Below are 25,558 nucleotides of genomic sequence, written 5' to 3' on the forward strand. Positions count from 1 at the left end.
CTATTTCTCAAGTACTTCCCAAATAACAGGGAGAGCTGGCTCTCAGACTTTGGAATAGAAACTGGAAAAGTTTGCTGTTGCAAGTTGTTAAAACTTTAGCAAAAATCACATATTACTGAACCTTTCCACTTTGGAAGATTGAGACATAATCACTTTGTAGTGTTCTCGGGAACTCCTGTGGTTATGTATAACATATGGTTTATGATACATATTTATACAGTAGCTGTGTGACTTGGCACACTAAGTATTCTCTAACTTCAGAGTAGCAACATCATGAGATGTCACATCAAATCATTGAGAATCAACCTGACTGATTCACTGAAACAGGTTCCTCGTTTCATGCAAAGGTACACAATGTCTTCTTGTACGTGACCCTCTGGCAATAGTGAGGCTGGTAAACAAAGTACAATGAATTCAGTATTGTTATATTGTCTATTGTGGTGCCTCCTATTCCTGGCAGTGTGAGGTTATAGTCAACCTTGCAGTTGTTTCACTTAGACATATAGTGACCACTATCCTGTGGTTTAGGGGTTTAAATATATAAGATATTATCTTTCTGATACATGTTCTGAATTATACAGTGTAATATCCACTTGGTTATATGGTTATGGTATTTAGCAGGCGATTTTGTCCAAAGCAACAATATATATTATATATTCATAAAGAGCTTCTAAAACAAGCTCACTGTAAAAATCAATAGCACATCACTCTTACCCCTAATTCTGCACAGAGAGGGTGAAAAAACAAGGGTGCAGTGGGGCTTGAGCTGAGGGGTTGGGGGTTGGGGGTTGGGGGTTGGGGGTACTGGGGGCTGGGAGGGGTTCGTTATGCCCCGCGGCATTGGTGGGGCGACTGGAGCATGCCGAAATTTGGTTATCTGACTGCTCAATCAGGGCACGTGAACTCGGTCAGCAGCACGCTGCCGACTCCTCCGACGGAGGCCGTAATCTGGCCGACATATGCTGCCCCGCGGGAGAGGCCTCCGGTGTGAGGCTAAGTGCATCCTGGCAGCGGTTCAGCCAGTCGGGCAGCCAGCGCAGCGCAGGGCAGGGCAGCCCTCTCAGACACATGCCCCGCTTTTAATGACGCTACTGTTCGAATGGACGGGCGGGCGCACTGAGCTCACTGTGCAGGAATGTGATGGGTTGCCGAATTGCATTTGAGGGGGGTAGCATGATGGGATTGATCTGGACTGCCATCACATGTGTGCCTGACACTTGTGCTAGCAATCACACAATCACACAATCACACACACACATTCATACACACACACACACACACACACACACACACACACACACACACACACAGATAAAGATGCGCACATGCACACACACATGCACAAAACGAAACTCAGTGCAGAGAAAGAGAAAGAGAGAGAGAGAGAGAGAGAGAGAGAGAGAGAGAGAGAGAGAGAGCGAAAGCGATGGCACATTCAGCCTTCTTTAAATTTCAGTGCAGGGAATTAGTGTAGTTAACAATGCATGACTTCACTAAGCACACGCAGCACATATATAGGCAAATGAGAGAGATGGACAGTTGACCGTACTGTATCTGTGCACTGAAATGATATGCATGACCTATTTACTCCCTTGATCTTATACACTGACACAGAAAACAACATCAAATATTACAGAGTCTACACCCGTATGCTGCCTGCCTGCCTTTCAGTGTTCCACTCTATATAAACTGGGGTGCAGGGCAAAACTAAGAAAACAGAATGTTTCCTGCATGAGGCCGGACAGCTGCACCCCCGTGCAGGAAATACTCCCCCAAACTAGAGGCCCCCCAGCTCTCCATGTGCTCTTGTCCTATACTGCACGCACGTGCACTGATACACACACACACACACACACACACACACACACACACACACTCACACACACACACACACACACACACACACACACACACACACACACACACACACACACACACACGGACAGTACAACTACCTCAGCATACAAATATATAAGGTCCCCAGACCCCCGTATAAGTGCCTGCCCCTCTGATCTTTTGGTCAGGCTTTGATGGATTCAAATGACAAGAAAGCACTATTTCCCCTTGCACTGTCTGTGCGTCAGTGCAACCCTACTTTCCATTCTGCTTCTTGTACTCCTATTGTAGGAAGGAAGAACCCAGTATCAACATCTTTACTCCCAGCTTTCCAACCCTTAAATACCTTTCACCACCCTCATACTATTAGTATTAGTAAATACCAGCACAAATTATTTTAAACATGTGTGCCACTTGTAGTGGTTATCACATTTTCCTTTTCATCATACTGTATGTTTGTATTAATAACTTGACCCTTGTATCATGTCAACCATAGGGTGATCATAAATTAAATCCCGCGAATGCATCATCCTCGAGTAAACAAATGACTTGCATCAAATTACTCTCATCTTTCGACTCTCAGACAAATGAAAACTGAGCCTCTCCACTTCCAAAAAGCAGGAATGCTAGCTATAATTGAATCCGTGTGTTGGAACACAGGCATCGTCTGTGCGCCTCGCGGCCATCCGACTGCGCATTCTTGATTTCACGCATAGAAAGTACTTGGACTTAAATATTTCAAACGAACTGAATATTCGCATCACATTGCGGAAAATGTTCCGAATTGGCTAGTATAGATTTTGCATGAAAATAATTCTGCTCTAGAACAGTTAGGTAGCCAATGCGCCATGTAGACATATATTATTTGAGGACTGTAAAGAGGGATTTGAAACTTGCAAGGTGCAGACCGTATCCCACAGTCAGTTCAGTATCTATACGATTTTAACGTGATCCCGTGCCATATTTCAATACAATGCACCTTTCATCAGTCACGTGAAGGTAGCTCGCTAGTGGCTGTCGCGGTAAGGGCGGGACGGACCGGGATGACGTAGAGAGGATGTGAGGGAGAGCCGTGGAGCACAGATGTGAGTGTCGCCTCTGATGAAGGGGACGCATCACCAGCTGGATGGTAGGCTATCTGGAGCGGCTGCCTAATTGAAGCGACCACTGACTTCAGCCTGAACCCTTCTTCGTCGACGCAGGAAATAACACCAAAAAAGCAGTACGGTGGCTTCGATGAATTTATGCCCAGAATTAGCTACTCACAAATCATGACGTGTCTGTCCATGACAAGCAAGCGTTCTTTAGCCGACGTTTAGCCAAGCAGTTGTATTCGACAGTGCAACAAATTGGATACATTGGAGAAGACTTCGCCATACGAGCTCATATATTGTTTCAGGACCATTTCCACTCGTTTTCACCTCTGAATTAGAATGACAACCACAGACGAGGATAACCACGGTAGGTTTGCAAGTCATTTCAACTGTGAGACATGTAGGTACCCAGTTACTGTACCAGCGGCATGAATGGAACCTGTAGTATGACACATGCCTGCATGTTTATCTCGATCCAGAAATAGAGAATCATATAAACTGATACAGATGGCATGGCATGTCATGTCGACAGAGTGTTCTTTTAATAAGCTGGGCTGTGCACGCACTAGACTACGCATTAGGCCACCCTATTTTTGTTTTGACAGTTTCTGGTTTTATAGTGGTGGGTTAATATGCAGCCATGGTTAATGTCACGTCTGAATACGTACTGGAGAAGTGTCACTTCCACTACTGTATGTCTTCCCTGTTCCCATCTGCAGGAGTTAAGTAGGCTACTGTTTATGGTGCTCTGCATTTTATGTATACAGTGTATTACCTACACCCCCAGATCCAAATCTCCACCCCTGAAGTTTTTTCCAGTCCTTCTTTGGAGAAGCCATGCTATTAAATATGTATAAATTGTGCTTTATCCTGTGACAAATCACAGACTGTGAATGTCATGTTCTGGTCCAGAAGAGAAGCCACATTCACTGTGGACTGGTCTGCAATAATCAGCTGTTGTCGGCTACAGCACTTGACAATGAGGGAACACTTACTGAGAAAAGTAATCGTGAGTTTGTATTAAGGATGGCGCTAGGATACCGTCTGTGGAAGCAGAGGTGTCTGAAGGCAGGCGCACAATATGACCTACATTTCAGCAAAGCATAGAGAGAAATCATCTCCCTGGAGAGCTCCGTCATGAACACACTTTTGCACTGGACGCCAAGAGCTTTTAATCACTCAGCCTTTTAGTGCTCAACAGGTCCTGCGGGGAAGTGTGTAGTAAGATGTCGCCTGTTATTGTCAGCATGAGAAGTGTTTTGAGACTGGAAAGTGTTATTTGACACAGTGGAATTAGCTGGCAGAGGCCCCAAGTGATTGAAGTTCCACTCACTATGAAAGAACAAAAGGGGTTTATTGCCATTCTAAGAAATGCTAAGTTGTTCCATTTGGTGCTGTTAAAAAATGCTGCTTGGGTGCCATTTGGATGTGAAAATGTTTTTAGGAAACATAACCAGGCTGACAAAATTCTTCAATGGCTGCTATAACAAACTGCCATCTCTGAACATTTTATGAAAGCAAACTGTAGAGCAAAATGTTTGATGTTCTGGGCATAGGTGCCAGCGGAACCTCTTTGCCACCTCTGTGATGTTCTCCAGGCTTTCTCCTCGGAGAACGTAAGATGTGGGTTTTTGTAGGTGGTGAGTCGTTTGTCTTGAGAAATTCGCTTTTGAAGCGCGTGCCACGCTCTGTCTGGCCTCTAGTGGACAGTTGAGCTGTGTGTTTTTGTTCGGCTGCGGGACACAGTGGCCTCTTTGTGCCGCCCAAGTGTCTGTGTGTAAGCGCGTGGAAATGCCAGCACTGACGGGCATATGGACCGGTAATGGGAGCTGAAAAGAGACCCAGCTGCGGGTCCTTTCAGCCTTTTTAAACGGGCTCTGCCAGGACCAGGCCCTTTCTCGAGCTGGCCTGCGAGCGATCGCGAGCTAAATGTCAGAAGTGACCCAAGGACTGCAGTTAAGTGTTTCCCCACCGTCTCCATGAGAGTGGACAAGAGAGACAGTGGTCGTATTCATACTCATACACCGGCCAAACTGTCACTCTTTATATGCAGTACTTGATTTAGTGCATTTTCTAATAACAATACCAAGTCCCAGACTTTATTATTCCCACATATTGCATAGTAGAGATAGGCACGGTGGATTGGGTCCACCTTCCTCAGCAGCGTATGGGTTGAGTGAGGGGGGGGGGGGGGGGGGGGTCATGTCCTAAGTAATCCCACATTATTAGGCACCTTTGGGGGGTGTCACCTGGGTGGACCTGGGCTGATGGCAGCCGCCCAGAGAACAGTTGGGGGGGAGGGGGGGGGATCAGACAGGCACTGGAGGGAGAGGCCGCCCTGGCTGAGATCTCGTCTGAGACCTCCTGGGTCTTACGCTGCCGACCGCCCCCCTGCAGAGACCCGGCAATCAGTTGTGGTGGTGGTGGGGGGGGGGGGCACTTCCTGAGCTCTCCAGCAGCCACTTTTAAAGGGTAGGGGTGGGGGGGGGGTGAGAGTAAATGAGGATGAGGCTGTTTTCTACTGAACTTCCGTCCCACTCCCCTCTGCAGTCTTCTCCGTTATTGGTTTAATACGAGACATCTGAGACCGGCTTGATATTTTCTATTTCATCAATCCTTAGGAGCACACAAACGTCACACAGCGATGTGGATTATGGAGGAGGAAAGTATCTGACAAATTTAGTTGATTCTGAACCATCAGACTGGAACATTGTGTTTGTGTAGTGCTATTAGACTAGATTTTCTCAAATCACCACTGTCCTATTTTTCCATTAAAAAAAAGACACCGAAGCAAATAGGCACACGTACATACAGGGGAGCAGCAATTATCATTTCAGCAGACTTGTGCAGCCGGTTGTCCCTGCTAGGCGGTTCACATTCTCTGGCTGTACGCACTGAAAGATATAGCGCTGTAAAAAAAATAAATCCTGCATATTCCTGGCGTCGGCCCACTCGAGTGCGACCTCCTTTTGCTGTGGCTTAGAACCACTTATGCTAACAAATTCACCACATGCGTGCTGATGGCCTGTGGGTCTGCCACAGACCGCACTATTTGTTCTACAGCAAAGCCAATCATTTAAATCCCCCACACACACTCTCACCCACTCGGAAGGTGGTCGTGTGGTGATGTTCAAGTCCAGACAAACCCAAAGAGAAGACGAGGTAGAATTGTCTGCGGTCAAGCCTATCGTAAACCATCTCTTAGGCTGTACGAGAGAGAACCAACGTCCTGGCAAACAAAAGAGAGTGGACCGTTTCTAGTGATGAATTTAAAGTGTTGACTCTGGATGCCCAGGCCACCAGAGGATAAGCCTGTCGCTCCGTACACACTGAGCAAAACGCGCGCAGGCCAATTCTCACTCGCCGTGTTTGCAAATACAAGCAGGTGTTGTGTCATCATGGTTGTCCATTTTAAATATTAATGATATTAATGTTCATCTGGTAGCATGCAGATATCCGCTCAGTAGTATTGGCACATGGGAGATGCTGAGTTGGTTCTGCTTAGTGGGAAGAAGGTATCGTCTTCATACTGTACGTGCTTTTAATACATAATGGTTACCAGTAACACCTTTAGCATATACCCAACACTGTTTGAATAATAAAAGAAATGGACTCATGTCCATTCAATGTGATTAATGAAAATGCTAGTGTCTCCAGTTTTGTTATACACCAGCATGGGACAGTCGATCAATGCCAACTCACCAGGAATGCTATCCACTGTATCTGCTTGCCGCAGGGTCACCCAAGCAGTGGTGTGGTGTAGGAGTGGCCAGGTCAATACTGATGTGTGTGAGCTGGGTCTGGACGCGTGCCTGCCCTGTGCATGCTACTGTTGTTCAGCTCATCTGCTGGACTCAGTCAAGTGTGTGGGTCTCCGTCCAAACTCAGAGTCAATCAATGCCATTCAAATTCATATTCTCGTGCATTACTGTGGCATGCAGAACTGCTGTGTATGTTACTAGTGATAGGCTTGGACTTTGGATGGGGGATCTTTAAGTGCTGCATGTATCTGTGCAATTTTATAGCTCTGTTAAAGGCACTGTGGCCAACAGTGGTGTTGGATGAAATCCAACATTTTCTTACAAGTCAATATTTCTCTTCAGAACTCCAACCAAGCCAACGATGAAGCAGACTAAACACGTGCCTGTTTGTCATGCACATCAGGAAAGGCACGCGGAGATAAATATATAAAAAAATGGCCTTTTTTTATGTCCGGTACTGTACTTTTGTGAGTGTTGTGAGACAGGGGCTATAAATGGAATAGGCTCAGTCAGCAGGATGCTGTTACGATGACTGAGCAGGACTCCAGGGCAAGGTTGCTTCCTTACTGTTGCCTTTGTTCTTTGATTAAGCCTCATGCTGGCCATGTGTCATTTGCCATTAGGAGAGACATCTGCTCATTTAATTAGCCTATTTTATATTTGAAAAAAAAAACATGGTTACTTAACATTTAAAGAACCACTGTCAGCTGCCAGTGCTCCATCTTGTAATTGACACATAGTTAGCAGAAGGCGGAGTATATAATATCTTTAGCAGTCTCATGTAACCAGGCTTAATGCTTTGATTGAGGTTTATTCTTGATAGCTTTTATGTGTTATGTAGTAAACATATAGTATATATGTTGTCTGAATGTTCACTAGCTAGCAGAACTGCATGGGGGTAAAGGGCTCAACAGCACCCCAACCCCTTTGGTCAAGCCAAGGGCTGAAGGGGCCGCTCTGACCAATAGGAATACCCTACTTACAAGATGGAAGCAGGGACTCCCCCAAGGGTAAAAAAAAAGTAGTAAGAAAGTAGTCTGGGATTCCTTATCTTCCTAGAGGAGAAAATGTGCTTTGATGTATTTTTATGGCAGTATGGTAAGGTGTTAAAAGCATCAAGATCATGGACTCAGCGCCCAAGGAGGATACGAGGTGATGGAAATTATGTCTTTACTGATACTGATGTCTTGTTGGTGGAAAATGTCTGCTGAATGAATCAACTCTTGTTTTGCTCCATATACTGTAAATGTAGTCGTGGCTACACGTGTTGGCTGTTGGTCGGAGAGGTTTGGTTGTAAAGAGCTACTGGTGGTTGTACTGTACGCATGGCGATGACTGATGTGCGGAATAGGCTCCTTGGCCAATTTCCTTTTATGAATCCACCGTTGCTATTTTTGCACATCTGGGTTATTCATACTCAAGGGGGACTTCTGAATTAGGGGCCAACTGCCACCGAGATATAATAAGATTGCGCTCGATAAAGCACAAGATTAAATGACCATCCCCCAGAGGTCAGTGAATTGCATGACGGTATGCATTTGAAAAGCCCTTTGTCAAGTCCTCGGAGGACCTGCTTTCTGTGGTGTTCTAAAGCGGAGCTGACTTCCACATTCTGATCTCCTCTCTCCAGTCAAACAGCCTGAGCTAAGCTCCAGACGTCGCCCTTGACTACGTCAGCCATCAGCCCTGCTGCTTGAACTGTTTAGATCCTCCATGTCAGATAGCTCAACCCCAGCAGCCACCCTCTTCTCCACCGATCCTCACCCCTCCGCTCCATCTCACCCAAATCCCCCCCCTCCCCCTAAACGCTCCGCACCTCCGGATGCGGCATCATTGAAAAATTCATTCGTTCGACCCCCCGCCCCCCACCCCCCTTTTCGTCATGTTATTTATTTATATGTGCTTGATACACCGAGTCACCCCGACACTTCACTTCTTCTTCTCGACTCGGGGTGGAGACGCTGCGTATTTATAGGGCTGCAGGTTTGTCTGCTGGAGCACAGCAACACTTGGCAACACAGTCTGCCGGGTGGGCGCTCTCTCTCTCTCTGTGTATAACAGTCGCACAGGGCTCGCATAAACAGACAGACAGACAGACGTGTGCGTTTGTGTGAGTTGATGCGTGCATGCGTGTTTTGTGTGTGTGTGTGTGTGTGTAGGGCACAGCAGCGATAGCTAAAGAGGATGCCGGAGTGAGTCACACATTGTATATAGTGTGGTCCCAAAGTAGGTTAGTTGGTAGAGATCTGCGCACAGCTGTTTGTATCTCATGTTTCCTCATTTCTGATGGAGATGGTGCTTAATCGGACTGTGTGTGTGTGTGTGTGTGTGTGTGTGTGTGTGTGTGTGTGTGTGTGTGTGTGTGTGTGTGTGAATGAGTGCATATGTGTCATGTATTCCTCCCATTCCAGCCGAGTTGGTTAATCACACCGCGTGTGTGTGTGTGTGTGTGTGTGTGTGTGCGTATGTGTGTCTGCGAGTGTGTGTACTGTATGTGTGTGCGTGTGTGTGTGTGCATGTGTGTGTGTGTGTGTTTGTGTGTGTGTGTGTCATTTCCCTGCATTCCGTCAGTGGGGATGAGATGTTGGTTAATCTGAGCGGGCTGGGGTGTGGGGGGTTGTGGGGGATTTGCGACGGCCTGCAGCTGGGAGAGCCGGGGCGGCTCCTCTGAAAACACACGGGCCAGAGCAGAGCAGAGGAGTGCTGAGAGCAGAGCAGAGCAGGGCTGGGTGACAGAGACCGGATTAGGGGTCAGGGGCTCAGCGCTGGCTGGCTGTCACTCTCCACAGGGAAAAATCGACGCGTGGGCTCAGTGTCTGAGTCTAACACCCCCACACCCCACCCTACCCCCACACCCCACCCCACCCCACCCCCCACCCCCTCAACTCCAGCTGCAGGAATAAAGCCTCTACGCTAGTAAAACGGCCTGAGCGGCGCTGCCATAAATATTGCTTTTAGTGTTAGAGTTTCTTAATGTGGTCTAATGAATCAACAATACGATGTGTCATTTGCGGTAATTGATACTAATGAAGTGTAAAAGACCGATAGCAGAAGCCATAAATATGGCGCTGGAGCAGCAGACGGAGTGAAGGTTGAGACGGCAGCAGTCGGCGATGAGCGAGGATGAAGATATCATGGAGCGGCGCCGGCATCACTGTGTGACACATCAGAGCGGAGCCTGACAGACAGCTGTCATATGCAACTGATCACGTTGGAGGAGCAGTCGCGTGGAATAATGTGGCGGTGTGGTGTGGTGCGGTGCGGTGCGGCACCGCTGCAGGTAGTGGACCAGCTGGGGTCTGAGAGGCGACTTGAGTTTAATGGCTGACCTCCTTCCACCTCCCACCTCCCCCCGGGCGAACCCCTCGCGTCTGCACTCTGCACACGAGCTGCCCAGACACGGTGGCCCCGAATCAGCATCCTGAGGCTCAACAATGGGCCCTGGAGGAGGAGGAGGAGGATGTGGAGTAAAGATAAAAACGGCTAAAAATAGAGCACTCTTCCAGGTCTACAGATCCTGCTGCTGTAAGACATCTTATTTGTCTTAATGGCCTTATCACTACCCACTGGTCCATTCTAAAATAATAGGCCTGGAATGCGGGTCTGATCGAGACGGGTTAAGGTATTGTCTATTGCATACAGTATGTAAATAGTTCTTTGATGCTGCAGTTGGAAATAAAACTGTTTTTTTTTATTTGGTTTAATTTGTGACATGGAAGCTCTACTTATGATGTCCCAAAAGGCTATCCTGTCCTTATTCCTTGTCTACACTTGGATTGTGTTTCTTCGAAGGAAACAAGTGATTATCACCATAGATTTATCCTAACAAGGATGTAGTTCTGTGTGACACAGAGGAACATGATGAAAAGACAGTTCTTATGATAAGCATCTTAGTGAAATCAAAGAGTCAATTTCACTGTCTGAGAACAAATCTGCAGTCTATAGTATTTTTTTTCAGCGTTTCATGTTGTGTGTCAGTCATCTTGGTGCCCTGCTAATATTGGTGCTTTTACAAGGCTGACTTGTCAAGGCTGGCAGATTAAAAGTCAATCCATCATCAAGCTGGATAGCACAGGATAAGAGGGCTGGTCAAAGGGGCTATGACCGAAGGCTTACCACAAGAGTCGAATTGGGAGGGAGACCAGCGCCAAAAACTGTCCTCGAATGACTTGCAGTTTCTAGTGTTATTTTCTCTCTGTCTGCCGTTTTAAATTTTGTCATTTTGTTTTCAATTCATGTGAGTTTTGTTTTCGTGCTTTTCGCAGATGTGCTGTTGCATAGTTGGGGCGCTGGCATTTCTAGCCGGGCATGGGGGTATCTGCTTTGTTCCTGTATGCTTTTGTGTTCTCGTCGCTGTGAGCTCATCTGTTTGGAATGAGGATGTGTTCGTTAGAATGAAGATGTCAAGGCCATCGGGGGGGACTGGCTGCTCAAAGCCCAAAGGTAGCAGCAGCCTGGAGTCAGGCCCTGTTGTTGTTTTGGTTCCTACTTTGGTGCTTCAGAGCCTGTTCTGAGATCAGCTGCTTCGCCGAGGATGTTTCCTGGAGATGCGGGGTTTCCCTCGGCACCATAGGGTTTCATCAGACAGGGCGTGGCTTTTGAGGTGAGCACACAGAGTTGGGAATTCTACTCTGTTGGGAAATGTGCCATGAACTCACGGGCAGGTGAGAGAGTCCCCAGGTGACTAGGTCAAAACATCTGTGAGATACAGTACAGCGACTATGAGATGTTCCAGTAACCATTACAAACAATCTTTTTAGCTCCCGTTTCCATAAAATTATGTTTGAGCCCCCGTTTCAAGCTCTTCCAGATGGACTCATTTCCACTGACATTTTACACGATGTAGCATGTGTACTCTCATCCTTTTATCCAGAGCGACTGACAGCACGGTGAATGTGTACTGTAGGCTTATATGATGTGGACTGCTGCTCTGTGGGAGTTGTTCAGAAGGGCTTAATGATAACAGGAATCGCACAGCTCCAGCCTCAGATGGAGATTTCATTGGAGACGTCACAAATGGTGCCAGAGCATGGTCCAGAAGCTTCCAGAAGACAAAGAACAGCTTGTGAAAGCGCTGCAGAGCCAAAGACCACAGGAAGTCGGACCTTCTCCACCCACGTCACATTCGATCCGCAATAAAAGCGATCCCAGTCCTTCTCCTCTTTCCTTCTCTCTCTCTTTCTCTCTCTCTCCCTTTCTCTCTCTCTCTCTCTCCTCCCTCACACACATCTCTCCTCTGCTTGCGCTGTTTTGCAGACACTGGAGAGTATGGGGTTAGCACTGCAGTCCCTTTAAACCCCCCACCGCCCACCTCCACCCTCGCACCCCCCACCCCTCCTCTCCTCTCTCTCTCTCTCTCTCTCTCTCTCTCTCTCTCTACTCATTTCCAGATGTGGTGTCTGGCCGGTGGGAGCCAATATAAACAGGTCCTGTCAGAGAAGCAAAAGGCCTGTTTGTCTCTCCCTCCGCATGCCTCTCTATCAGACGGCCTGGAATGAGAGCCCTGCGCTCATTTCCTGAGTGACTCACGGAGAGGCCGAGGGGCGAAGAGAGGAGAGGAGCGTCCGATTGGGCCTCTCACCGCCCGATCCGAGGGACCTTGTTAACTGTCCCAACCTTGAGTTCTTCAAAGTCCCCCCCCCCCCTCCTCCAACTGACTGCTCTCGACCCCTTTGTTGTGTCTCATTCTTGTTTCCAGACCGACGGAGCCCCCTCCACCTATCAACACTGCGATCCCAGGTTTGGCCGTGGGGGTCAAGGCTGTTCGCTTCCAGCTTTGTCCTTTTGATGTGCTTACAAGCCTGTCCTTTTACAGTCGAGTTTCTCAGTCTGCGTGCCCAGTCCTAACACAGCCCTGATTTTTGCATAGTTTAATGCTTGCGACTTAACTGCAGAATGAAGCATAGCCATGCTGACAGCTAAGTTACAACAGCAAAGACGAAAGTTTATTTTGTTTCTCAGGATTCATTGGAAAAGACCTTGTGTGCCACTTTTACATTACACGGCCTCATCGCACATCGCACATCTGAAGCCGCTCGTTGACTAACTAAGCTTTGGCTTTGAAGCTCCGAAGGTCAGGGAGGACTATACGATAAGGAGCGGAGAAGTGGAAATGAAACGCCTAACTCGCTAATCAAGTGGAGAAGATGAAGAACAACAAGCCCCTGTGCCAAAAGCTACTAATCTAATTTGTAGAAAGAGCATGACAGTCAATGGGCCAAAAATAGAGCAATTAGAACGTTTTTTTTTTTTTTTTCACCGCCATCAGGAAGCGGAAGGAAGCTTTGGATTTGGGTTCCAGACATGGAGGAGAAAGCTCAAACAGCTTGGGCATGAATGACCCTTTTGTGCCTGTTCCTCCACTCAAGGGCAGGTTTTTTTCTTTCTTTTTTTTACTGTGGCGAAAGTGGGTATTAAGTGTTGCACTTTTCAGAGTGGCAAGTAATCTCTGTGTTTTTGCGAAACCTTTTATCCCTCTCTAGCTCCACACTAGTCCAGGAAGGTGCAGGTATATGGATATAGGTTGGATCGTCGTGTGTTTTCTCCCACATCAAAGAGCAGATGTCAGTCACAGTCTGAAGTCTCCATCCGCCTGCTGTCTTTGCACTGAAATTTCCATGTGGATCCATTTGCAGCCATTTCGTTTATGTTCAAAATATTAGTTCAAAAGAAAAGGTGCTGTATTATGGTCTCGAGCCTTTCAAGCCTGATGACTTCTCCAGACTAATGGCTTTTGCAGGTCTCTCACAAGAGAATAATCCTCCGTATTTTTTTATGAAAGCTACTGTTTTTTTTTCAAAACAGCACTTCATTCAAAGTACATTAATTGAAAACTCTAATGTCTTTTAAAGACATGGTGTTGTGTTTAAAATGAGATTTGCACACACTCCTCATAATGTTGTATATATCGTGTGTACAGTATGTGATCTGCAGGAGAGCTACATAAATTTGAAGAAGACGACCACTAAAGCACTTCTTCACCCTCTCCTGTATAAACTCTAACTGTCTATGGTCTGGCAACCTTAGTGTGAGCTGACTCAGCTTGTGAGTGCCAGACTAACAGAAGTTTGCAATTAATAGTGTGAAATGGTCTTAAAGGATTACCGTTCACCCTTTACAGTTCCGATTTGAGGGGATAAGTCAAAAAAGAATGTACAGCTGTGACGTAATAACTTATGAAACACACTGGTTACGTGGGGAGCAATGGCTCTTTAATTCACGTTTCCTCGTGTGGAAGTGAAGCCTGGATGGCAACCCGAATTCAACCCCGCCCCAAATTTGAGGTCGGGAAATTTGGTCTGGACTTGTTCCATTGAGAAGCCTCTGTGTCTGTATGAAAACTGATTACCGATCCAATCGTTTGGGCTTTATACAATGATGGACAGATGGGCAACAGAGTCTAGACATTCAGGTCACCTGAGCACTGCTCCCTTGATTTTGTTTACAACAAAAATGTTGTCGTGTCTGTTAACTCATTGAGTGCCAACAACGTAATATTGCGTTTTTAGCTCCCATGCGTAGAGTGCCAACAACGCAATATTGCGTTTTTCGCTTTTTTTTTAAATTACGAAACTAGACACTCTAACTCACCTTATGTGTGATTTTTGGAAGTCTATCATGAAGAGAACTGAAGTAGATGACGATTAAAAACTCATGAAATCCTACAATCCGGAAATGTACGTCTGTCTTACTCTTAAGTGGCTTATATCTCAGTTTCTAGAGGAACAACGGGGATTTTGATGAAAACTAGCCACTGTTTAGCTTGCGATTTCTCAGGAATGGAGACACGTAGAGATAAACGGTTTTCACCCACTGAGAGCTCAGAGTCTTACCTTTCAAATGAGCGATAGTATATGTCCATAACTATAACATAGAATACGCTGTGGCTCTACAAAAATAGTCAACAACGATCTAGCTTGCCGGCACTCTGGGACATAGCTTCCAAAAACAATGCGGCATTCAATGAGTTAACAAGATATTGACGGTGGAATAACTAAAAAAAAAAAAATGAACAGAAAGCAGTGATTAAGCTGTTTGTTGAGAAGAAGGATGTTTTGGCTGTTCTCTCTATAGGATTCACATATTCTGTTGTTCTGATTGATTAGGTCTGTCTAGTTGTGTGTGCAGAGGCATTTTCTTTCCTGTTTCGTTTGAAACACACCCCATGATCACGCCCCAGTGCTGCCCCAATGCTCTGGCCACATCAGACTAGTGAGAGTGAAGGATGGCAGTCGTTTCATGGATAGCGGCCACTGTTACCCTTTAAACAAGTGTATCAAAACATAGGTGCTGCTACTGCGGGCTTATCTCCTGCGCCACCTGGAGGTGGTGCAGAGCTCACCGCAGAGTGTACACAAAGCTGGTTAGATGATTCCGGTGGAAACATTTAAAACGCCTTTGTTGAGAAGGCCAAAGCTTCTCATTCTCAAGTCCATCACTACGGGTTATTGGACCGGGCCAAGCCAGGCAATGTTGCTGGGTGGTGATAAATGCAGTGTCTATGGTTAACAGCAGGAAGCCCGAGCTGTTCTCTTTTGCCTTTGTTCCCCAGCAGCACTTTGGCCAGGAACACAATCATGCCCTGGTCTCTTAACAGCACTGTAGCAGCAGCAGCAGCACAGGCTGATCCGTGCTGCTTTAACATTCACAGCCAAGTGCACGGATGAAAATGGGCCCCTGCTTTCCCTCCGAGCATTTAACAAGACAGGGAGGGGAAAAAAATGAGACAGCCTTTTTTTTTCACAGGTTATTCCTGGGATTCATTGCACTTCCACGGCCCCTCTCTATTTTAGAGCTGCAAATTGAAAGAGCTCGAGAGTAAGTGCAGCCAGAGATGGTGAGACTCAGAGGCCTGTTGAACCTGCCAGGTTGGTCGCTAGGAGGAATGCAAGATATTTCCATGTGTGCATGTGTGTGTGTGTGTGTGTGTGTGTGTGACAGTAGCCTGGAATGTGGAAGAACTGACAACCAAAAAACCAAACAAACAATTGAAAGCCGAAAGAGCAACCAGTTGTCAGTCTTCTTCACACTTCGCCGTGTGACGGTGGCCAGCCTTGGGGACCACACACACACACACACACACAGATGTGTTCAGGGACATTGACATGTCCAGCAAGCGAGGCAGAGAGAGGAAGCCATGGAGATTGAGCCAGGGTATGTAAAAGACGTGAAAGAGCTTTGATGTTGAGTGTGTGTGTGTCATGTATGTGGTATGTGTGTGTATGTGTGTGTGTGCCTTTTTATGAGCGAGCGCTGATGGATTCTGATGTTGTTGCTTGTGTAAGCGCTCTGGCTTTTGAAGGGGGCTGAGGCCGGTGGCGGCAGAGCCCAGCCTGTGTTGTTTAGGTGCGGTTGCCATTGTTACCCGGGACGACAAGGAGCCGCTCTGGTGAGCGCAGACATCCTCTCTCATTGTCGAGAAGGCAACTTTCCCTCAAAACCAGGAAGTCGAGCGCTGCTGTGTCCCCCACCAACCCCCCCCCCTCCCCCCTCCACCTCCTCCTGCGTTTCTACACCGCGACCTGAAACCTTTGAAACTGAAACATTTTCGACTTGGATTGTTTTATTAGCAGGAGCTAAGTGAGCGCGTGTAGAATTAGCATGCGTCTGCAGGCCCCCCCATCTGACCTGGCCACGGCTTGAATCAGCAGTCTGCCAATATCTGCCTGTTTTATTTATGGCCACTGTCTCCCGTCCCTGGCTTCCGTCTGCTCCTGGAAGGACAGGGTGAGGGATTCCGGCAAGACGGCCGCGCTCCGCATCAGAAATGAGCTGCAGAAAGTGCTCGGGCTGCTGTGCCTTTACGCAAGCCCCATCCCACCACCTTCATCACCCACCCATCCACCCACCCTTCATCATCACCCCACCCACCCATCCACCCACTCTTCATCACCACCCCACCCGCCCCCTACCCCCCACACACACCACTCCCCCTCTAAGCAGCCTAGCAGTCACAAGACGCGGATAAGAGCCGCGACGCGTCCAGCGGGGAAGATTTAGAGCGTATCGGAAATTCCTCCTGCCGGGGGGGGTATCAGATCGCGGGGCGCACTAAGGCATGCTTCTTGCGTGCGGCCGGTTATCACTGTTGGCTTGGCATGATAATGTGTCATTCTGTCACATGTGGGTTTAAGGGAGCGGCGCTGGCGGTATGCGGCCCCCGGCACAGCATATGATCTGCAGGGGAGCGAGGGACTTGCCTGCGAAACCCCCCCCCACCCCCACCCCCATCCTAATGACGGAAGAGCTTCCCTGTGTGCGGTGGCACCTGTTGATGCTTTATCCAACGCAGGCCGATGCAGCGCGAGACAGAGAGAGAGAGAGAGAGAGAGAGAGAGAGAGAGAGAGAGAGAGAGAGAGAGAGCAGCCTAAGAGGTTACAGTGTTGCAGCAAGCATTTCATCAGAAGCTCCGAGGATGGGTGATCGGGTTTCGAGTTCATGAATATTTCCTGCAGAATTGCTTCACAGATAGGTACTCTGGTTCTACTGCCACATGTAACAGGAAATGTAGAGGGTTGATGACAGATTTGGGTTTGGTTTTTTTGAGGCTGCACTGTGAGCGTTGTCTTCGGAGTCGTTATCTGTGGGTTGGCTCGGAAACCCAGAGATCCTGTGATGTGATTGTGTCAAGGTCATCAAACTGTGTCTATCGTATAAGCCTCCAATTCCTACTTCAACCTCACTGTCACACCAGACTCACCTAACACATAAACACGCACACACACACACACACAGGCATTTTCTCTCCTGTTTCATTTGAAACACCCCATAATGCTGCCTCAATGCTCTGGCTACGTCAGGCTAGTGAGAGTGAAGGAGGGCAGTCATTTCATGGATGACACACACACACACACACAAACATAAACACACACACACACACACACACAGTGTCCTCTTATGGTGCTGCAAAGTCTGGCTGACAGATCGCGTCAGCCTGCCGCCTGCAGCCCACACACCTCCACGTGTTACTACAGCTCTGCCGTGGTGGACAGCCCGAGTCCGAGAGGAAGTGGGTCACTCTCACACAGGAGCCACAGCGTGACGGCGCCTCTCGTCCACCGCCGCTGCCGGCTTCCCACGTCCACCGCTCGGGAAAGACAATCCCGGCTGAATCACCTCGCTAAGCTGCTTCGCAATTCATTGTTGTTGACCACCACCCCCTCCTTGATCAATATCAATAACAAATGCGACAAATACAATGCTTATCAGCTGAGATTTAAAGAAGCATCAGCAAAGACTGGTGCGTTAATGTTTCAAAATTCCCTGTAAATGTCTGTCAGTCGAACTGAACTGAATAAATTCAGAAATGAATAAATGAATGAATATAATCAAATCGAAATGACCCGCCGTGGATGCTTGCGAGGCGAAGCTCGCTGGGTCTTTCCCAGCAACGAGTATAAAGCTACGATTGTCAAGTGCTACCCCCGCAGGCAACCTACACTTAATGCGCAAAGCAGAGAGCCTGCCCACTCACTCACTCTCACACACAAACACACACTCTCGGTACACACAGACACACACACACACACACACACACACTGTCTCAGAACTCAGCCGTCGAAAAAAGACAGAGATGGGGAGGGAATAATGTCTCCAATTGTCGGAGCACAAAGCTCGATGACAATCCCCCGCTGTGTGTTTTCAAGCACATGGGCCAGCCAAAACGCTGGGTAATTTGATATCATTGGGGCCGAGGAGGTTCTAATGAATTAAACATGACTTGAGTGGAGTCAGGAAAAAGGAGGAGGAGAACCAAGGATTGGCGCATGGTGACGGAACTTTGACTTTGTGTGTAGTGTGTGTGTGTGTGTGTCTGTCTGCCTTTACATGCGTACTGTATATTTGTATTCATGTAGGTATAGGTGCACAGGTACTTGGTGTGTGTGTGTGTGTGTGTGTGTGTCTGTGTGTGTGTGTGTGTGTGTGTGTGTGTGTGTATGCATACACGTACATGTGTAGGGGTACTGGATATGTATATGTGTGAGAGAGTGAGTCTTTTTTAATATGGCTTACATAAAGCATGTATTGCTGCAATATCCTACTCCACAAAAAGGACTTGGGGCTCAGCCAATTGTAGCATTGGCTTGCTAATTATAGCAGTGCAAGAAGGAAGCCTCTCTCAGCCTAACAAATAAGATACGACAATGCTTCATTTTACCAGATGCTCATTCTTTGGGTCTGTGCCTGCCTGGGGATTCAGAGCTGTTGTGATTTAATAATGAAGGCTCCCTCCTTTCTATTGGCATGAAATCTCTTACCTTCCAGTGAAATAGGTCACAGACTCCGGAATACTGGAGCGGAGGCCGGCGCAATAGATCATGGATTTGTTGATTCAGATTTACTTGCAGGAATGTCTGTTTTTTTCTTTTTTTTTTCTTCCTTTGCTGGAATGCGAGGTCAGAGATTCAAGTGAGGATTCAGCCTGTGTAAAAATAGGATTTTTATTTTTCTCCCGCAGTACCAGAGGACCTGTCCTTAGACGAGAGGGATGAGCTGTCAAACATACGGAGACGGAAGAAAGAGCTACTGGATGACATCGAGGTGAGAGTCGGAACACACACTGTTATTCTCCCTCCGTGTCTTTTCCAGCCCAGTCCCCTTGGTTTGTACAGGAACAAATACTCACCCACCATTGATATACAGTAAATGTTGTCACAGTTATACCGAATGCAAATCTCAAAAGGATATGAAACATTATGGTCATAAATAAATCACAGTTGGTATAAGCTTTTAGCTGATGAGGTTTTTGGTTGATTCTTGAGCCTTATGAAAAAGTAGGCCCGTGCAGTCACACCAACTATGATGAATGAGTGAAATATCAATACAACAGCCAATGAAAATAAGGACCAAACTGACAGGCCTTAACTCATGTGAATAGATCTCCCACAAGCCTTTCCGTCCTCTGAGAGAGAATTGTGTTTTGTGTTCCTCTCGTCAGCGGCTGAAGTTCGAAATCGCCGAGGTGATGACGGAGATCGAGCAGCTCACCTGCGTGGGTGACAGGTGAGTCTCAGTCTGTCCATCATCCCCTTATACACACACACACACACACACACACACACACACACACACAGTCTCAGTCCGTCCATCATCCTCTGTTTTGTGTCTGACCTGCTGCTGCTGTTCACACACTGCACGGGGTAGGCAGCTCTTTTGTTTCCAGTTCGCCCTGTAATCCCACAGCACCCCCCTTATACACACACACACACACACACACACACACACACACACATAAACATTCAAACACACACACACACACACACACACACACACACACACTCAAACACACAGACAACACACACAAACACATAGACAACACACACACACACACACACACACACAGACACACATTCAAACACACTCACACAGCTGCGGCCAACCTTTGTGTGTGTGAGTGGGTGGATACTATGTATGTAGTGTAAAAGTGAAGTGTCGGTTTCAGAGAATAGGGCCAGAACAAATGCTCCATGAGGAGGTGTCCGAGACAGGACACACCCAAAACAGTTTTTCTGAGTGATGCAACCTTTCCAACAGAATGACAATTTAATGACTTGCACCGAAATATGAAATATGACAGCAATGTGTCTCTATGGCTAGAAGAAATTGACCAGATTCTTTTTTTTCTAGTATTATTATTACTCTCTGAGCTTTTTGAAGTTGAAAATCCGCCCCGACCGTCGTTGGAATGTACAGTATTCCGTTGGCTTCCTTGACATCCCGAGGGTCCCGGAGCTCTCCGAGTCCCGAATCTGCAACCGGCCCCTTTGTGATGCAATGGCAGTGAGCAATGTTGCGCAAACATAGCTCAAGTGGTGCAGCTTGTCTCCAAGGCCTCCTTCTTTTTACCCCGTGCCTAATGAGTGAATATGTGCTTTCTCCCGCCGCCGAATGAGCTTCAGAGTCTCCGAGGCTGTCAGCTCCTTTAACATACATCTGTACTGTGTGTAGCCGGAGCTTTGTAGGTTTGCCAGTCATGCTAATTAGATAGCTTTGAGATTAGCTGGCAGACCTGGCCATGCGCTGACATTCTGCAGTGCCTTGGTGCATATTGTGCCATTTAAGTGATGGATTAGTGTGTGGCTGGTATTGTTTAGTTACACTTTGTTTTGGGAAAGCATCTCGCTGACTCTTTGCTGTGTTTTCTCCCCCATTTGTATCGTTACAGCAAAACAACGCAGAGAAATAAACAGATCGCCATGGGACGGAAAAAATTCAACATGGATCCCAAAAAGGCACGTTGACAACATGAACCCTCATGAAACACTGAGAATGAAGCCTTTTATGTTCTCCGTCTATTGTCTATGTTGATGATAACTCATGCCTTGTTGATGTTGATGCCAATATTGAATGTTATTTAGACTAGATTTAAACAGTGAAAATAGCATAAATTGTATTGTGTTCGTAATGTGGACTTGCTGCTGTTCTGTAACCCTGTGGGCTGTGTGACATTTCAGGGCATCCAGTTTCTCCTGGAGAATGACCTGCTGCAGCACACTCCCGAGGACATCTCTCAGTTCCTGTACAAGGGCGAGGGCCTCAACAAAACGGTCATCGGGGACTACTTGGGAGAGCGGTAAGCCAACCAGTCAGCCAGCCTTCCTCCCTCCCTCCCTCCCTCCCTCTCTCTCAGCCTCCGGCCCGATGGTCGGGTCTGTTTCACGTTCCTCGCTGAGGCTGTGGCACAAGCAAAAAAGAAAAAAAAGGCCCACAAGAAATCGATTGTCTGGATTTACTGAGCATGAAATGGGCGATGAAAAAAGTGGACAGGCTTTGGGAACATGTGTTTCTTATCTCTCTGAAGTAAATAGACCACCGCGTAGGGAAGAGACTGTCACAACAACAGGGCTAGTCCCCCCCCCCTCCCCCTCTCTCCCGTGCCACATAACTCATGTAACAACATCCTGGACGCTGCCTCTTGTACTTCCTCTGGTGTGTTTATGGGGTGGTTTGGGAAGGCCACTGTAGGGGTCCTCATCTAGGCCCCACTGACGCTCTCTCACTCTGTCACTCCTGCTCTCTACTATGGTGGATGTGGGTGGTGCTCAAGAGTGCATTTAAGCATCTGTAGTTTGTGTAGCATATTGATGAGCTGTCTGTCTGTTTGTCTGTGTGTGTGTGTGTTCGCGTGTGTGTGTGTGTGTGTGTGTGTGTGTGTCCTCAGGGACGATTTCAATATCAAAGTCCTGCAGGCGTTCGTGGAGCTCCATGAGTTTGCAGACCTCAACCTGGTGCAGGCGTTAAGGTAAGCATTTCCTGACACTTGAGGGGGGGAAAAAAACCCGGCACACACCAGGAATTTCCATCTGAGTTATCCGGGAGACTTGTATTAAATGGAGTAGTAAAAAGTCCCAACCTTTTCCTAACTGGGCTCCAACGCTATTTCCATAGAAATTGAATTTGGAAAGTCACTCCTGCAAGTCTTCCAGAGACGTTAAAAATCACTGTCGTGTGTCCGATGATTTAGGACTCTTTTAATTCTGCTGCCACAGACTCTGACGGCTCCTCAAGTCTCTCTCTCTCTCTCTCTCCTCTGCTCCGACGCAGGCAGTTCCTCTGGAGCTTTCGACTTCCCGGCGAGGCCCAGAAGATCGACCGCATGATGGAAGCCTTCGCCTCCCGATACTGCCAATGCAACCCTGGAGTCTTTCAGTCCACAGGTGAGCCACTGGAAGAAAGCCAACCTCCTCCACACGATTACGTGCGCTCTCTCTCTCTCTCTCTCTCTCTCTCTCTCTCTCTCTCTCTCTCTAGTCTAGTCTCAACTCGTATCTTTTTCGGTCTTGGCAAGCCGTGCTATTTAGAGCGATTCAGGAAAAGGGTCGAATTGGAGGCTGTTCTGTACCCCTGCCTGTGTCTGCTATTGTTTTTTTTTCTGACAAGCCTTTTGTGAGACAAAGAGCGATGCATCCTGTCCTCTGTGAAAACCATAATCAATTCAGCCAAGAGGTCTCCTGAATGAATGTCGTCTGGTCTGGTGCGGCGTAGCTCCGTGGCCGCGACGCGTTTCTTACGTCCTTTCATCTAGCTTCCCCTCTGCGCACGAAAAAAGGGCTGAATGCACTCGGAAATGACCAGCGCGGTCATTACCCCTCAGTTAACCCAAATGTTTGCTGTGTGTGTGTGTGTGTGAGATGGAGAGCGAGAGCCTCTGATGTAGTGCTCGACTCCCTCCCACCGGAGCGTGCCGGCCGCCACTAGACTGCTGACCGGCGCGGATAATACGCTTCCCCCCCCCCTCTCTCTCCTGTGAGGGCTGCGTGGCCGAGTGGCTGCTGCTGCTGCTGCCTCAGTAATGAGATTGATCATAATGATCAGGCGATCAATAGCGCTGGGCAGCGCGCCCGTCTGGACGAGAGCCCGGCACGTGCGGGCCGCTGGAGTGGACAGGACGCGGACGCGGATCAAACGCTGTCCTCGCGTGTGTGAGTGTGTGAGTGTGTGTGGACTGAGGCTTGCAGAAACACCAGCACGGCACGCAAGGACAGCGCTTCATCCGCTACACACACAGACACACACACACACACACACGTCAGCGTGCACACAAACATGCACACTCATGCACACTGTGACACACACGCATACGCGCACGCACACACACACACACGCATGCACGCACACACACACACACACACACACACACACACACACGCACAAACACACACAGCTACACGTATCCCACTGAGACAAACCATTCAAATGGGCCTGGAGGGGGGTAAAGACTCCCACTGTGTTCAGACACAAGGCCAGGGCCGGGATAATGATTTCACTTCTGTGTGTGTGTGTGTGTGTGTGTGTGTGTGTGTGTGTGTGTGTGTGTGTGTGTGTGTGTGTGTGTGTGTGTGTGTGTGTGTGTGTGTGTGTGTGTGTGTGCATTTGCATGTGTGTGTGAGTGAGTGCATGCGTGTGTGTGTGTCTACTGGGGCACGACTATACTCTATCAAGTGAGCTGTATGTGTGTGTGTGTGTGTGTGTGTGTGTGTGTGTGTGTGTGTGTGTGTGTGAGTGAGTGCATGCGTATGCATTTGTTTGGCTGAAGGGAACAGACCCATTTAATTTGTTGTTGCTAGTACACATGAACTTGGACGAGCGCAGCGTTGTGCTCTTGTTTACACGCCAGTGACTGGCCTCGCGTGGGAGCCTCTCGGAAAGCGGCCGCCCTCCTCCGTGCCTGCCAGGCCCCTCCGGCTCTAATTTAATCAGGCCCGGCTCGGGAAGTATTAGCAAAAGGCCTCGACATCCTGGCCGTCACTGGACCGACTGTCACAATCGGGACGCCGTCGTTGCATCAGACTAGAATTACCTCGGAATCAGACACAGGGCTTTTTGCTTAAGGAATCGGAATGTCAGCGGCCGCGTTTTTATTTCTGCTGAGAAATTGGACGGGAATTCTGGTATTTCAAGATTCAATTAAGGACTCAGACAAAGATGATATTTCAATCATTTCTTTTGACCTTAACTTGGCTCAAGGTCAATGCGGAGGAGTGTGTTCTCATTTCCAAATGTAGAGATTTGGCTGGTGAGCATTAATCAGTGAGAAAGACAAGGAGAAGGATTTGTAAGGGAAAGCAGAGTAGTTTTATTAGAGTTTATTAGTAATTAATTAATTAGTAAACGCTACACGCTATAACACATATACTGTACATGGTCACAAACATAAGGGGTGGCACATACAGACATACAGTATGTACATATTTCATACATTATAGTCATTTGAAATTGACACAGACATTTAAATACGTATAACATGGGAAAAACATGGGAGAACACAATACTCATTACTGTACTGTACATGTGAAGGGGTGGAGGATGTGGTGCTGGGTTTGGGGGTGCGTGCAGCTGTTCATCTCCCACAGAGAGAGAAGTGGAAATAAATGATTTAAATAAAATAAAATAAATAAATAATTAAATAGATAAAATAAATAAAGAGGAAGAATGGAGAGTCATGTGTTTTGCTCTTGTGTCCCGGCCACAGACACGTGTTACGTGCTGTCCTTTGCCATCATCATGCTCAACACCAGCCTGCACAACCCCAACGTCAGGGACAAGCCGCCCGTCGAGCGCTTCATCTCCATGAACCGCGGCATCAACGAGGGCGGAGACCTGCCCGAGGACCTGCTCAGGGTGAGAGGCGCATGTGGACACACACACACACACACACACACACACACACACACACATATGCGTACGCGCACACACACACACACACACACACACATATATGCACACACGCGCGTACACACACACACACACACACACACACACACACACAAACAAACACACCACATGCGTACACCCCCCCTCACACACACACACACACAAAATGCTTGTAAATGTGTTATATAAATCAGATTAACTAACTTACTTACTTACTTACTTTCATACACACACACACACACACACACACACACACACACGCAAACACACACATTTGCCCCCACATGCTCAGCATGAAGTTTGTGTGAACATCATGCCTCAGCTCCTGCCTTCTCTGAAATGAACTCCCTCAGCTCAGGAAGTGCCTAATTAGTCTGAAGTGCCTCAAGTTGAAAAGGCCTGAAGCCGTTCTGTTGGAGAAACTTTTGAAGAAAATGTTCTCGGATGAATCACTCAGTGCTTCAGTTAAAGCTGATGATACAACAGGCTACATTATGGGGTGAATTCAACAGGTCAGCAGTTCGGTCAAATGCCAGTAAAGTCAACTAAAGGACAGCCAGTGTAGTGTTTTGATAGTAGTGATGCCGTGTGTTCAGACTTTTCCCTGTCGCCGTTGCCCAAAAACTGCTGAGATTGTCCTCGCCGCTCAATGGTGTTTTTTGCCCACAACGGCACCTTCCAGGCAGCACAGCCTAAAAGGCACTACTGTACCT

At 47.6% G+C, this 25,558-nt stretch overlaps 1 protein-coding gene across 2 annotated transcripts in view; it reads left to right on the forward strand.

Annotated features, from left to right (window-relative positions):
- The first annotated feature begins 2,991 nt into the window (after window positions 1-2,991).
- cyth3b (cytohesin 3b) overlaps window positions 2,992-25,558 on the forward strand; it is a 33,039-nt gene continuing 10,472 nt past the window's right edge. Inside the window, exons 1-8 of one of the 2 annotated variants that reach the window (XM_062532116.1) lie at window positions 2,992-3,297; window positions 19,150-19,232; window positions 19,630-19,694; window positions 20,857-20,923; window positions 21,146-21,264; window positions 21,853-21,933; window positions 22,236-22,348; window positions 24,664-24,812. In XM_062532116.1, coding sequence (XP_062388100.1) covers window positions 3,270-3,297; window positions 19,150-19,232; window positions 19,630-19,694; window positions 20,857-20,923; window positions 21,146-21,264; window positions 21,853-21,933; window positions 22,236-22,348; window positions 24,664-24,812 — 705 coding nt within the window. In that variant the 5' untranslated portion in view covers window positions 2,992-3,269. Of the gene's footprint in view, window positions 3,298-15,696; window positions 15,845-19,149; window positions 19,233-19,629; window positions 19,695-20,856; window positions 20,924-21,145; window positions 21,265-21,852; window positions 21,934-22,235; window positions 22,349-24,663; window positions 24,813-25,558 lie in introns of those variants that run through there. The other variant, XM_062532115.1, reaches the window with a different exon arrangement.

The sequence above is a fragment of the Sardina pilchardus genome, chromosome 3 (assembly GCF_963854185.1).
Source record: "Sardina pilchardus chromosome 3, fSarPil1.1, whole genome shotgun sequence".
NCBI classification, from domain to species: Eukaryota; Metazoa; Chordata; class Actinopteri; order Clupeiformes; family Clupeidae; genus Sardina; species Sardina pilchardus.